This window comes from Asterias rubens, chromosome 11 (assembly GCF_902459465.1).
Source record: "Asterias rubens chromosome 11, eAstRub1.3, whole genome shotgun sequence".
Lineage (NCBI taxonomy): Eukaryota > Metazoa > Echinodermata > Asteroidea > Forcipulatida > Asteriidae > Asterias > Asterias rubens.
Window position 1 is genome coordinate 9,975,436 of NC_047072.1, and position 14,545 is coordinate 9,989,980.

Genomic DNA, 14,545 nt, shown 5'->3' on the forward strand with positions numbered 1-14,545 from the left:
GTACATGGTGATTAGTCATTGCAGACACAACGCTCTGAAAATTTGAACCAAATTTACGAGCTATGAAAAAATGTTGGCATTCCCTCCTTTAGGTAACCCTCCAGTTGCAAGGAGATCTGGGCCCAATTTCATAGAGCTGCTTAAGCACAAAATTTTGCTTAAGCAAAAAAAAACTTGCTTAGTAAAATCAGATTACCGGCCAAGACTCCACTCAATTGTTATGCTAAGTAAACAACAGCTTAATACCAGTCACAAGCAATGTATATGGCATGAAATTTGGGCTAGTAACATGTGTAAAATAAGCGAGCTATTTTCGTGCTTAAGCATTTTTTTTGCTTAAGCAGCTCTATGAAATTGGCCCCAGCATTCAGTTTAGCAGTGCGGAGAAGCATACCAAAGAGTACAATGTTCTCCATATAACTAAAGAAAATAGCAGCAATTATTTTGTACCAGCCTGTCGCAGCCAAGCCTGATTGTTGAGTCATCAGGATTCAAATACTGGCCTTGAGCAAGTGATACTCAACTATGATTGCTTCTCATAACCAGGGTTGAGATTTATTACTATTAAAGGAAGTGGACACTATTGGTAATTACTCAAAATAATTATTAGCATAAACCCTGTCTTGGTGACGAGTAATGGGGAGAGGTTGATGGTATAAAACATTGTGAGAAACGGCTCCCTCTGAAGTGCCATAGTTTTCGAGAAAGAAGTAATTTTCCACGAATTTGATTTTGAGACCTCAGATTTAGAACTTGAGGTCTCGAAATCAACCATCTAAACGCACACAACTTCGTGTGACAAAGGTGTTTTTTTTCTTTCATTATTATCTCGCAAGTTCGATGACTGATTGAGCTCAAATTTTCACAGGTTTGTTATGTTATACATATGTTGAGATACATCAACTGTGAAGGCTAGTCTTTGACAATTACCAATAGTGTCCACTGCCTGTAAATTAAAAAAGTCTGAAACTTGGATACAAATGCAAAGGTTTGTTGAAATGATAGCATTTCTACCTTCGTGTAACCCATGGGAGTTATACAGATTCCAAGGAGCTTTTGGCAGCAGTAACCAAAGCCCAAGAGAAGTAGACCATAGAGCAGGATTTCATTATTTGTGGAAACAAATATTGTCTGATTTTCTTCACCAGGCCGACATAAAAAGTCTGATTTCAGAGAAAAGTCTGAAGAATCTCATCCCTGCATAACTCATCCTTAACGGGGACATGTGAGCCAAAGCAGAGATGGTTCTTGTGATTGAGTTAGCTTGGTGCGCTACATTTGGCAGTATCATGGCCGAGCGGTTAAGAGCACCGGATTCAAGCACTGGTGTTTGATCAGCAGGGTGTGGGTTCGGATCCCGGTCGTGACACTTGCTACATAAAATTGGGGAGGTAGTGCTTTCTGCTCTACCGGCGAGGCTTCGAATTGAAGATACCCAAGCCTACATTCGTATGGACTGTGAAAGGGGTAACCCTGTTTTAGCCCTAGGAGTAGGTGGCAATGGCCTCTGGAAAAAAATAATTGTAGCCCACACCTTGAAGTGGCCTTCAGGCCTTGTGTGTCAGGCGACTTGCATAAAAAAAGGGAGCTGAGATGTTTAAAGAATTAAATAAAAGGCCCAGTGACCAGGAGTAATAATGTTTGAAGCACAATGATTAATCTGTAGAATTGGCCTAAATGAAAGTTGATATTATCATTATTAATATTATTATTATAATATTTGGTCCTTGGAAAAAAAGTAGGAACACGTTATCGAGTACAAGGACTGACCTACATGTACATGTACACATGTTGTAGGCTTGAATAGACTGTTCAGAAAACAAATCAGAAACCAGACTAAAATAGGAAGGATAGGTAAGTACGTAATTTTTACATAATACTTTTCTGCGGTGAATACAAGATGCAAAAAGATTCGCCTCAGGCAGGCAGTTGTAATAAGGGAATCAATGTGTGGTGAAGAGGTTTTCAACTAGTGGTTTAGGCCCGCCAAGGCCTGGTTCTTGAAAATTTTACCGAGACGAATTCGAGGTAAATTATCAAGAACCAGGCCTCGGCGAGTTGAAACCACTAGTTTAAAACTGATTCAACGCACTTTGATTCCCATATTTAAATACCTTTTCGGTAAAAAAAAACTGTAATTGTTCAATGATTTCTTTCAACAAAACACCCCTCCAGCTATGAAATGGTAAGGCCCTCGGGTAAACAACTCCTTATACCAAAGCTTGATCTCTCCAAGGAGCCCAAGATATACCACTTGGAATTGCTGTTCTTGGCGGCTTTCCGACTCTGTTATGTCATTAAAAGCCCAGCCATGTTCTTGAAGCTGCTGCCTCATTGCATAAACATCTCCTTTTTCACAGGCAGCGCCAATTTGGGAAGTTGTTTTTGAGACGTCTCTAAATATCTTTAAAAAGAGCAGTTATAAACAGTTAAAATACAATTTGGTAAACTCGCAATGTCTCTTCACTAGGAACCAAAAACATGAAACCCTAACCACGACAAACGTTGGGTAAAGATGCACAAGTTCAAACACAGCTTAGAGTTTTCATCCGCCACTGCGGACATCTGGCCATGGTCTCAAAAAGAGGTTTAAATGTCTCTGACAAAGTCGCCCTTGTCTTTGTGTAGAGAGCCAGCTTGGTTCACTTTATGCACAGGAATCCTCGCACGTTGAATAGAAACGTCTCCAGTCTGCTCAAGAATTGCACTTTGCTCTTTCTGACCAATTGCAAGGGCTCTGCTGTGGGCGTCAGCTTGCTGAAGGCCTCAGCCAAACGCTGACAGATGGAAGGATCTGATTGGCTGCTCAGAAGCACGTTGACGAGTTTGGTGTACTTTGCCTAAGAGAGATAATAATAATATAAAATACATAGTCTTAAATAGCATGCAAGAACCTAAGGTGATTGAATGATCAAAAACATTTTAAGATAAGTTTGATGAGTTTGGTGTACTTTGCCTGAGAGAAATAATAATAATAAAAAATATATAAATAGCAATAAGGAACCTAAGGTAAGATAAGTTTTTGTACTTTTTATGAATGCACCACAGCACCTTGTAAACCCCTTGAACAGTTGTAAGGTGCTGCATAAATTGGTCAGAGACACCAAGGAAAACTCCTTCTCTAATACCAATAAGTGTAACCGAGTTCTTTTATGTGCATTATACAACATAGGGGACCTACACAATAAACCGTGTAAGTTAAATGTAAATCTGTGTGTACAAGGTGCTACAGCGCATTTAGCAGCCACAGCCAGGAACACCGGGCGAACCCCTTCTCTTTTCGCTAAGCGCACTGGGTTCTTTTACATGCGTTACACAACACATGGGACCAACGGCTTTACGTCCCATCCGAAGGACGCAGCAATGGTTAAGTGTCTTGCTTAAGGACACAAGTGTCACGGCTGGGGATTTGAACCCACACTCTGCTAATCAGAAACACCAGAGTGTGAATTCCGTGCTCTTAACCGTTCGGCCACGACACTTCCACTTCATGTTGTTCAAAAAGTACCCAAACCCTTTAAATGACAATATCCAGTAACATGAGATGTGTGTGAACAAACTCCTAAAGTCTTGGAAAATCGCAGGCATAATATCTACTACATAGTGTACCTGATGGCAGCAGATGAGAGTGTACAGTGCCTCCGATGCTGCTGACATTAGATCCATATCAAATGTCTGCATTAACACCACCTTGAATACAACCTGCCAAACCAGAAAAATGCAATTCAATTCAATAAATATCTATTTCATGATTTTTTTTTTAGAAAGCGCCCTCTAGCGGCGAAAAAAAAACCTATTCTAATATCCGGTTAATTTGGGATAGTTGGCCAGCGGTAACCGAATACCAAAATTTCACTATTCGCCCAGCACTATTATTTACAAGTATATGAATATGTAGGTTTGAATAATTAATGTCACATAATAAACAGCGCAAAAAAACCAAAACAAGAACCTTTAAAACATACAGCATAACACAATCACAGCCAACATGAAGGGAAAAAAGTGAGCATCGTGCTGTTATGCTTTTCCCTATGACAGACAATTCAAGTTGCAATGTCACTGTAAAGGTTTTTTATTCATCCCAATACGTAATGGGTTATTCTTTTTAAAACAAAATCCCATGGCGACCAAGGGTCGCATTACGGAAAAATATACAAAGAATACATACTTTAAAAAGAAGAAAGAAATAACACAGTTACAAAATTGAGACATTATCAAAATTGATTTAGAGATTAACCGATTAATTTTGACAAGACCCCCCTTACCTCGGTAAAGTGTTCCATCGCCCTAAACAGAGCGCCGTCTTTGAGTTCGGTGTCGATGCAGTGGGAGGCCAGGGTAGACAGTCCATCCAAGCACATCTTAGTCACGTCAGACCCGTACTCCGTCAGCCCAACCTCCACCGATGCCATGAAGTTGTTAAACAACGATTCCGCCAGCAGCGCGATCTTGTTCGGGAAGAGTTCACAGATGAAGGTGATGAGTTTGAAGTACTCGGAGCACAGAATAGGAAACTAAGAGGAGGGGAAAATAAAAAAATTGGTATTGACATTTCAGGAATTATATATACATGAAGGTCAATGCTCACACATCACTGAGAATTGAAGAATATTTACCCATAATTAAAATGAGACGTATCTTTTCTTCAGCCGCGCCACGCATCTGGATCTCTCTACCACTTAGATCTTATCTTTGTAGCACAAAATTCAAATCTCTTATGTCACAGGTTTTCAAGGACTACTTTTGTCACACCATGTTTATGTCTAGTAGTGTTGATTCTGAAAAGAACCGGTGAGTAACGACTCAACATTTTGATCATTACGATGTGTCGTTACTCACCGGTTCTTTTCAGAACCAAGACTACTCAAAAGAGATATTCACATGCCATTACCGCAAACCTCTCTAATTCTATACTTCCGCCATGAAAAGTTTCAAATCCCACTTTAGGTCTGACATGGCGTTGTGGCTCTATCTGACTTTAATTTTTCAATGCCGAGTTTTCTTTCAACAGTTTCTTTCCCGGGCAGAAATTGAATCCATGATGCGACGTACCTTTAATAAGCTCTCATTCATGAGAGGCACAACTATGTTGAGACCATGCAGAACGATATCAGATGACTCTATTGCACTATTCACATCCTCTGCAAACAAAGTCAATTAAAGTGAAGGTATAGAATTCGGTAATCATTCTTAAAATATTAGTGGCAATACAAACTTTAAGTTTTTGATAGCATAAAGCATTTTGAGTAACATTTGACTTTGAAGCAATATGGTGATGTAAAAGATTTAAGTTTTTATGCCCCTTAACTTGAATATGAGAAGTGTTACTGTCAGTAACGTGTTTCAGATTGTGTGATCCTTCTTGGACATAAGGCACTCCGATTTTGGGCGATATCGCAAAACAAATTGTCCATCTTTTGAAATAAGTTTTCACATGATAATTTTAATGTATATAGAAATAGAAATAGAAATAGGTTTAAAAAAAACAAATGTACCCTTTGCCTTTAATAAATCAAATGAAATAAATTATCCTTAAACATGAATAAATTATACAACAATAGGAATCAAATAACATCAAAGTAGATCCTTGTAATTTGTTGAGAAAATATAGTTAGCTTTTGCAAAATGCTTACCAACCAAAATGGTATAAATTCACAATATAGTTAATGGCCTGACGTTTCGACCCTAGCAGAGTCTTTCTTGAAGGCAAAATGAAAACACAACAAACAAGAACAGGTAACTGTAACATTATATATTTTTGGTTCCATTTTTATTTTATGCACGATTGTTACAAAGCTGTTGGAAAGTCTTTGTTCTAAATCACAATAAAGCAAGAGTGTATGGGTGACGTACATGGGTGACGTATCCTCAGCGCTAAGAAAAGTAGATAAACGAACTTGACGTATTTTAAACAGAGAAAGTATGGTTTCGTTCACCAGGTAGACTTTGAAAAGTCTGAACTCAGATAAAAAAAAAAAAAAATCTCATCCCTGCTCTTTGGAACTCACCTTCATCGAGGAAGACAAAGAAAAATACAGAGAAAAATACAGTATGTTTTTGTTCACCAGGTAGACTTTAAAAAGTCTGAACTCAGATAAAAAATTTTAGTTTCTCATCCCTGCTCTTTGGAACTCAACGACATCGAGGAAGACAAAGAAAAATACAGTATGTTTTTGTTCACCAGGTAGACTTTAAAAAGTCTGAACTCAGTGAACTCAGATAACATTTTTTAGTTTCTCATCCCTGCTTTCTGGAACTCACCGTCATCGAGGAAGACAAACATATCTCTAGAGAAGAGGCTTGAAAGAAGTTCCATCATAAGGGAGAGGTCTCTGTATTGTTCCTCCTCGGCCAGGGCCTCTACGCTTATCCTTCCTCGATTGACCTCAGAGTAGGCCTGGAGTAACGCTAGGGATACCTCATACATCTTCATTGACTCTGCCTGTGAAGATTACACACAAACGAATGAACATTCATTCAAATGTTATATCCATGCACAAACTAGCGTATCACGCCGATACCTGTGAGTTGCGTGCAAATACTTTCACATTTCGGCTGATACGAAAAGAGAACAAAGAATAAAAGATCTGCAAAGAGTTACAATACATATCTGTTCATTTGGGTTCTTTGTAACACAAAGTGTACACATGAATGTGGATGAGCACATGTACATTTATATTTCCACCAAAGAAAACCATTAGTTTTTAAGACTGGTGCCTGTCCAGCAACCGATTTTAGTAACTCGTCCTAACTAAAGATTAATCTTAAGGTCTGCATGCTACAGTGCAGGGTTGGGACTCGTCCTAAGTCCTAAGATTAATCTTAAGTTAGGAAGAGTTTTGTGAAATCGACGGCAGTACCCTCACTTGGTGTATCTACCTTTGTTCCACAGAAAACTGTGCTTTTAGGTGGCTGAACCCTTTCTAATATTTCAAATTGTGGGTGAAAATTGTTTCTTTCTCAAGGATACTTCAAAGGGTCTCTTCCTAGTTTGGTGAAATCGATGGCTGATCCATAAGGATAAAGACATGGGAAACCAGACTCTACGTACCTGAGTCAGGAAGCAGAGCTGGTGCATGGCGACTTCGACAAACACCTCCAGAACCTGCTCCACAATATCAGAGTAGTTGTGGTAAATCCGCAGTAGGGAAACGCTGTCCCGCAGCATGGGCAGGCAGAAATTGAAGAGGTCGCTGGCTCGGTTGACCTGAGTGCCCACAATGACCCCTTTCAGGAGGGACAAGAGGTGGGCAACTTGGGACTTGACGTCTTCCTCCAGAGCGACACTGGAGAAATCCTTGCCGTGGAGGAGCTCCTGGAATGAGTGTTGGACTGGGTGCAGAATCTGCAAAGTACGGGGAAAATATTAATAAAAGCAAAGTATATCTTTGTAAACTGTTTCTATTGTTTTAATCCTACGTAGTTATACAGACATGCAACTTTCGAATTGCAAAAAAAAGAGGAAATGGCCGATCACAGTGAACTTCTGTGTTTTTAACTGTGAAAGTTTCATGGTCGCGTTTATGATATATCGCCAAAAATCTTTAATTGGAATACACAATCGTGGAAATGTGATTCTGAGTATGAGTAATGCATTAAAATGTGGGGGCATAAAGACTTATATCTTTTTGTCACAACCACATTACTTCGAGGTGAAATGTTTTTATCGAAATGCTGTATACTATTGAAAGCTGATGCAGGCTTCTTACTGAGTAAGTCTGTTTAGCCAGTAATGTTAAGAATGATTACCAAACGTCCATCGTTCCTTTGTTATGCATTATAATGGTAAAGTGTCTTACTTATGGACATTAGTATCAAAACCCGAACCCTGACTCTGAACTGATCTCACTCATTCATTCATTCATTTATTTATTTACCTCGTTTTCAAACCGTTGTCTCTCTGGTGTATTGTCCGCTATACATGACCCAGCCATGACGAGGGCTTGCATAAGACATGCACGAACATCAAGAGACAAGGCATCCAGCTTGGATGGCTTTGAAGAGTGCAGCTTGGCGAGCAGCCAGTAGCTTTCAGATCTTGTGGCTGGAATTGCCCTTAGACGAAGAAGATGAAATAAGATTGATAAACAATTAAAACAAGTGATACACCACAAGGGAAACTGATTGGGTAATTTTTTTTTTTAAATTGGGGTTAAACAAAGACAAATTTTTAAAGGAAAACTTAAATATTTTGATAAAAGACTTCTGGCCTTAAGCCTTTTTCAATTCTGAAAGCACACAAATAAGTGCAAAAAATGTGTTTTTCTGTCATCATTCTCTTGCAACTTGGATGAACAGTTGGATCCAAGTTTTCACTGATAAGTTATTGGGATATACCAAGTGAGAATACTGGTCTTTGACAATTACCAAAGGTGTCCAGCCCCCTTAAAAATGGGTGTATTTGTTGTATGATTCTGGTACTTACTTGTCTTTCCTATCGACGATGGAAACCATGAGATCAATAGTGTCTTTAGCGAGCTCATGTTCAGATGACCACACGATGAGGTTGGTCAGGACTTTCTGCAGCAGGCGGTCAACAACCCACTGACCACCCTGAGAATCCTGACCAAAAGCTGTGTTTATCGGAAGACTTATCTGTTGTATTGACAAGAAGAGGTATAATTCAAGATAGCTTGAGACAAAAAAAAGCTGCTTAAAGTTACTGAACAGTATTGGCAGAGCTGATAAAATAGCTGTAGACAGTGTTTCGTGTTTTGTGTGATCAACCACATACATGAAATAACAAAATTTTCGCTTAATTCATATAAAATAGGAGAAAATAGTGAAAACCATGCACAATTTCTAGCATGTAATCACATTTTCCTCAATTTCGGTAAGTGTAAAAATAATAATAAAATTAGGCATTTATAGAGTGCTCTTACACTGGGTCCCACAGCACTTTACAAGAAATCTATAAAATAAACTTACACAATAAGGGCTTAAATATAGGCACTCATAATGGGAAAGACAGTTTGCCTTAGCAATCAACCATTGAACAGGAAAGATTTGAAATGTTTTTTGTAAACTTTCCAGTGACTCTGCACAACAATATGAGTTCCGAAGAAACTGGGCATTTACTTAAAACACACGATCCAAAAATGCACCTTTGGAACCGTCCGGAGTGTACTGTCAGCATAGGCCTGGGCCCAATGTCATAAAGCTGTTTAGCAGAAAAGTCTGTTTGGCAAAATCCCTTGCTAAGCAAGAAATGAGTGGGGTACCAGTCACACCAGTGGTAAATGTACATCATTCTGGCTGTTAACCTATTGGTGCTGAGCCAGAGTTTTCTGTGCTAAGCAAGTTTTTGTGCTTACAGGCTTAATAAACTTGGGCCCAGGTCGTCCGGGATAACACCATTGTGCTGCCATTGTATGTATTGTTTGGGGTTAATTTGTCCGCCACATATTAAGCAGTGTTTTCTATTGCCTTACCTCCGAGTAATACTTCTCGTGTAATAGTAGATACGGTAAGAGCCATCGTCTTAAACACCACACTACACTACGGCCGACCTGGGGACTGAGAACCTCAGCTAGATCTGAAGAAGCTTGCCTCTCCACCTCCGCTAAACGAAGGACTACTGATGTTAACCTAAACAAAGAAGATTAAGATCGTCAGCTTCCCTTGTGGTTTGGTGCACCCCCTTGTGTATGAAGGCTATCCCTCTACTGCCCCTTCCCTGGTTGTATCAGAACCGGCTATAGGGGTTCAACCGCAACTATAATTGAGTCAAAAGAGGGAGCTTAGCAACCTCGCTACCATGGGCAGTGCGCCGTATCACCCGCTAGCTCTGCGTATGTCACTAACCCCTGGGAGGGAAACTCCGATCCGTGTCTTTGATTTTGAAATTTGAAACGCTGTGCGTCTCCAAAAAGCTCTATAGGCCGAAACGCGTGCATATAAAGATGTACGTATTCACGTTTTGTTGTCACGCAACACTGAACCCCAAGGCAAGTTTATGGCTTTTATTACACACAGCGCATCCAGCATGTGCGCGACTAACGCCCAACACAGAACAGATCAACCACAGGACTAATTGTAATATCCCTTATATTTGGATATTTTCAAGTTACACTTCCAGGGGTTATGATCGAGCAAGGCATGCTGGGAAAAAATAGCAGCGAGATCGATCACCCCTGGGAACAAGGTTGGGAGCTTAGCAAATGACTGAGCCTTTCTCACAACTTTCACAGTCCAATTTAAGTTGGTAGGCCCCATGGGTGGGAAACATACTCGCTTTGCCCCTGTTTACTCAAAAAATAAATGTTTAAGACCTTGTCGCCCACTCTTTTATTCCCTTATCATACAACCCGCAGTGCCAGCATGTTCTAGCATGGTCAGCTGAAGAGTGTGCTCTTGCAACTTCTAAAATCTAACAACAATCAATACACTGTAGAAAGGGGTCTCAAACATTACCATTATAATTCATAGCTTTGCATACATGTACCTGTTGTAACAAGTAATGAGACAATTTAAGCACAAGGGTCCATCTGTGGCAGAGAGCAGCGTTTTGTAAGTGTTTATCGGTATCATTATTTTGTATTGTAAAACGACTAGCTGGGATGGTTGGTGCATCTTACCTGACTACTTTATCTACTTTATCGTCTACTAGGAACGGCTGGGTAATATTGACTGAGGATGTCAGTGCATGTAGAGTCTTCTGCACATCAACGTGAGAGGATTCTGCGATGGAGAACTTCATGATGGCTGGAGGTATCATGGGCGTCTCACCCTTGGACTCGTTGGCTAAGATGAAACCTGAGATAAATGTTAGTAAAGATACTTTACAGGGCCATGTATACATTGCAGAGTTTCGTTTTCTTTTTAAAAGGGCAAGGCCATTTTTCACTTTACAAGGGGCTGTTCAATTGGAAAGCTTTACATGTAGGTCTATCAGGCCTCGAATTTCATGTTTGAGAGGGAAAGGGCATTTTCACTTTCCAAAGGGCACTTCCGTTGGAAAACCTTAAAGTCTATAGGGATTTTTTTTTAAGGGCCACCAAGGCCAAGATCAGGGCAACAGAGGCCAGACTCATTGCCAAATGAACCCTGAGATAAATGACAGTGATACAGGGACTTTACAGGGCCATGCATACATTGCAGAATTTCATCTTGAGTTGAGATGGCAGTGCAATTCACATTTTTCAAAGACCGCTTCTTTTGTAAAACCTTAGGGTCCATGGGGAAACTTTTGGAGGGGCACCAAGGCCAAGATCAGGGCGGCAATAGAAGGCTAAAATGAACCCTTAGATAAGAGAGGGAGAGAGAGAGAACGCAATGGAGGCACATTGTACACACATACCTGTAATGAGGAGCAGCCAATGCAGGTCCTCATACAACCTATGTAGTTTCTTCATGTCTAAGTCCATGTTGTGAGTGGATGCCACCCCGGTCTTGTGATGCTGTAACTTCAGTAAGTGAGACTGTAGACAGGCCACTCTGTCCTCCAGGATCCTAATGTGTCAAGAAATGAACACAAGAAAGTTTGTAGATTCGGGCCGAGTCAGATTGATCCACACATTGCATGCGTAGAAGTATAGGACATCCTTAGCAACAGCTGCAGCCATATGTAGCCACCGTTCGGATGCGGCCTTACTTTCATTAACAGAGGTGTTGAAGAACTTGTATTACATATAATAATAATAATACTATAACTCATACTGACAATAATAATTTTAATGCTCATCAGAAGCTGAATTACGAAGGACACGGTTAGAATGCGTTCAAGCCGGGGGCATGCAAGGGCGCCTTGGCAGCCAGCCACATCAACTCAAATCCTGCAGTACTGGCTTGTTCCTGCTCGTAAAAGTAGGTAATCGAATAAACTGTTAACTCAAGTCTGATTCAAATTATAATGTGTAAAGGAAGCATTTGATAATGCTTAAAAGGCCTTGTAAAAGAGCAGGGGACTACAAATACAATGTGATCTTACTTTGAGAGGAGTGGTAAGCTGTGTTCAGGGACGGCCCGCCCCAAGGCCCCAATGCTTCCCAGTTGGTCTTCAAATAGTTCCCTATCGTCCTCCTCTACCTCATTGATGTCATCATCATCTTCAGCCGTCACGCCGTCTTCCCTCTGTCAACCAAAAAGCAGCAAACTCAACCATTAAATTAACAGGTGACCGGGGGTGGAATTCACAAAGAGCTAAGATGCAAATCAATCGTAGTTGCTTAGTAAACAGTGATTTAAAAAAAAATAATTTTAATGCAAGTTGCCAGACACACAAGGCCTGGAGGGAACTTCAAGGTATGGGCTACAATTTTGTGTCCAGAGGCTGTTGCCACCTTTTTTTTGTGGCTGAAACAGGGTTACACCTTGTACATTCCATACGGCTGAGACTTGGGTATCATCAGTCCGAAGCCTGGCCGGTAGAGCAGAAAGCACTACCTCCCCAATTTTACATAGCAAGTGTCACGACTGGGATTCTTACTCACACCCTGTTGATCAAACACCTGGGGTCGATTTCTCAAAGAGTTAGGACTAGTCCTAACTTAGGACTACTCCTAACTTAGGACTAGTCCTGGGAGATGTACAAATTGCATGGGTAGTCACTATGGTGATACTGACAACTTGTCTTACTTGTATGATGAATTTTAGTGCTTTGTGAAATGGAGGCCAGGGGCAGATTTGCACAAAGAGCTAAGTTTTAACTTAGTTTCAAATCAATCCTAATTGCTTAGTAAATTGTGATGTCACAATATAAAATCACTATGGTGATACAGACAACTTGTCTTACTTGTTTGATGAATTTTAGTGCTTTGTGAAATGGAGGCCAGGGGCAGATTTTCACAAAGAGCTAAGATTTATCTTAGTTTCAAATCAACCGTAGTTGCTTAGTAAATTGTGATGTCACAATATAAAATCACTATGGTGATACTGACAATTTGTCTTGAGATGAATAGTATTGCTTAGTGGACCTAATTTCATAAAGCTGTTAAGCAGATAATTTTGCTCAGCACATATCTTTGCTAAGCAAGTCCCAGCAGATTTTCGACGATGCGCTGTATCTGAAAAATGCTACTACCTTTTGAAATTAATTTTCATGGTGTATAATATCTACATAGGAGTGAAGCAAACAGTATTGAACAAACAGTGGGTTCGAATTATTAAACCATTAGAAGGAGGGTTTGGGGTTTACTACGTGTATGAAATGAGACTTGCCTGGTTTCTGAGTCCATCAGGGGCAGCCAGATGACACTGTAGGTGTAGATTGAATATCTGAGTGGCGTGGGCCTTGAAGAATCCATCCGGGAATTTGGAGGAGTTTTCTAGGAGGGTCAGCCAGCATTCTAGAAGCTTGTCGTACGCTTCCATGTATTGCTGGTCATCCTTGTGCATCTGCAAAATAAAAGGAATCAAGAAACCGTCATATCACCTGTTTAAGACAGAGGTTACTAATAGGGGTTACAGGGGAAATCTGTCCCCTAGAGGTTTTGTCCCCCATTAGGGAAATTAAGATGGGCTGAAGGAGGTTGATACAAAAGAGGGCGCTATATGAGAAGAAGTTTGCACACAGTTCCCTAGAACCTCTGACGTCACACTTCAAGACTCTTGAATAATGCCAGATACCAGATATGTACAATGTACCTGCCTGTCAATTCACCCATACATGTCAAATATTGCATAGTGAAAAAAACCAAATAACATGATGTAGAACGGAACGCACACGCTGCATGCAGGCAATCGAAGCTGACAAACATCGATCTTCAGACTAATCATAACACAGACATGGAAAACTTTAAGACACTGGACACTCAATCTATTTCTGTGGGCTAAACACCAAGGCCAAAATTTTTAATAGCCCCCTCTTGTGATCACTTCAACTAAATCCAATGTACAATGTACAGCAAGTACAACTTTGGTTTTTGTAAAAGTACTGTGCGGTTCAGTCCAACCCTGTACAATTCAAGACACAAAACAATATTTGTATTATATTAAGTATGAAAATGTCCTCACACAAAGTGCTTGAAATACTTTTGCTAGAGGAATGGGGACTGCCAACATTACGGCTAGATATCACAGTTGAGCACCAGGGGTGGATTTCACAACGGTTGTCCTATCTTAGGACTAGTCCTAGGCAATGCTACGTAAGAGATAGGACCGGTCCTAAGTTAGGACCAGTAACTCATCCTAACTTAGGACTGGTCCTATCTCTTAGCATTGCCTAGGACAAGTCCTAAGTTCCGAGGACTACCTTTGTGAAATCCACCCCAGTAGAGATTTTGTGTGCCCCCCCCCCCCCCATCATGGGAAATTAATTTAGGCTGAATGAAGGGGGAGAATTCAAAAGAGGGCGCTATCAGAAGAAGTATGTACACTGTTCTCCATATGGGGGAGACTGAATTTCCAGGGGGATAGAATCTTCTGCGACTGTACACCACACCATCACACCCCGAAGGTCACAGCTTCAAGTCCTGTTTCTAGTCAACTTGTCTTTGACCCCAACTTTTTTAATTTCACACTTGAAAAGTTTCTTCAACGTTTTGATTTGTAGGCTCGAAAAGATCTTAAACCAAAAGCATTTAAATGTGGAGTTCAAATATTGGGT

At 40.4% G+C, this 14,545-nt stretch overlaps 1 protein-coding gene across 1 annotated transcript; it reads right to left on the reverse strand.

Moving 5' to 3' along the window:
* Positions 1-2,152: 2,152 nt before the first annotated feature.
* Positions 2,153-13,335, reverse strand: LOC117296792 (exportin-4-like). Its single transcript, XM_033779849.1, has 13 exons — positions 13,159-13,335; positions 11,930-12,072; positions 11,300-11,451; positions 10,578-10,755; positions 9,432-9,588; positions 8,426-8,595; positions 7,878-8,055; positions 7,052-7,345; positions 6,262-6,442; positions 5,053-5,141; positions 4,266-4,514; positions 3,610-3,702; positions 2,153-2,840 (listed from the first exon to the last, which is right to left on the reverse strand). Exons 1-13 carry the CDS (start codon positions 13,333-13,335, stop codon positions 2,643-2,645), a joined length of 2,259 nt encoding a protein of 752 aa, XP_033635740.1. The 3' UTR covers positions 2,153-2,642.
* Positions 13,336-14,545: the final 1,210 nt, after the last annotated feature.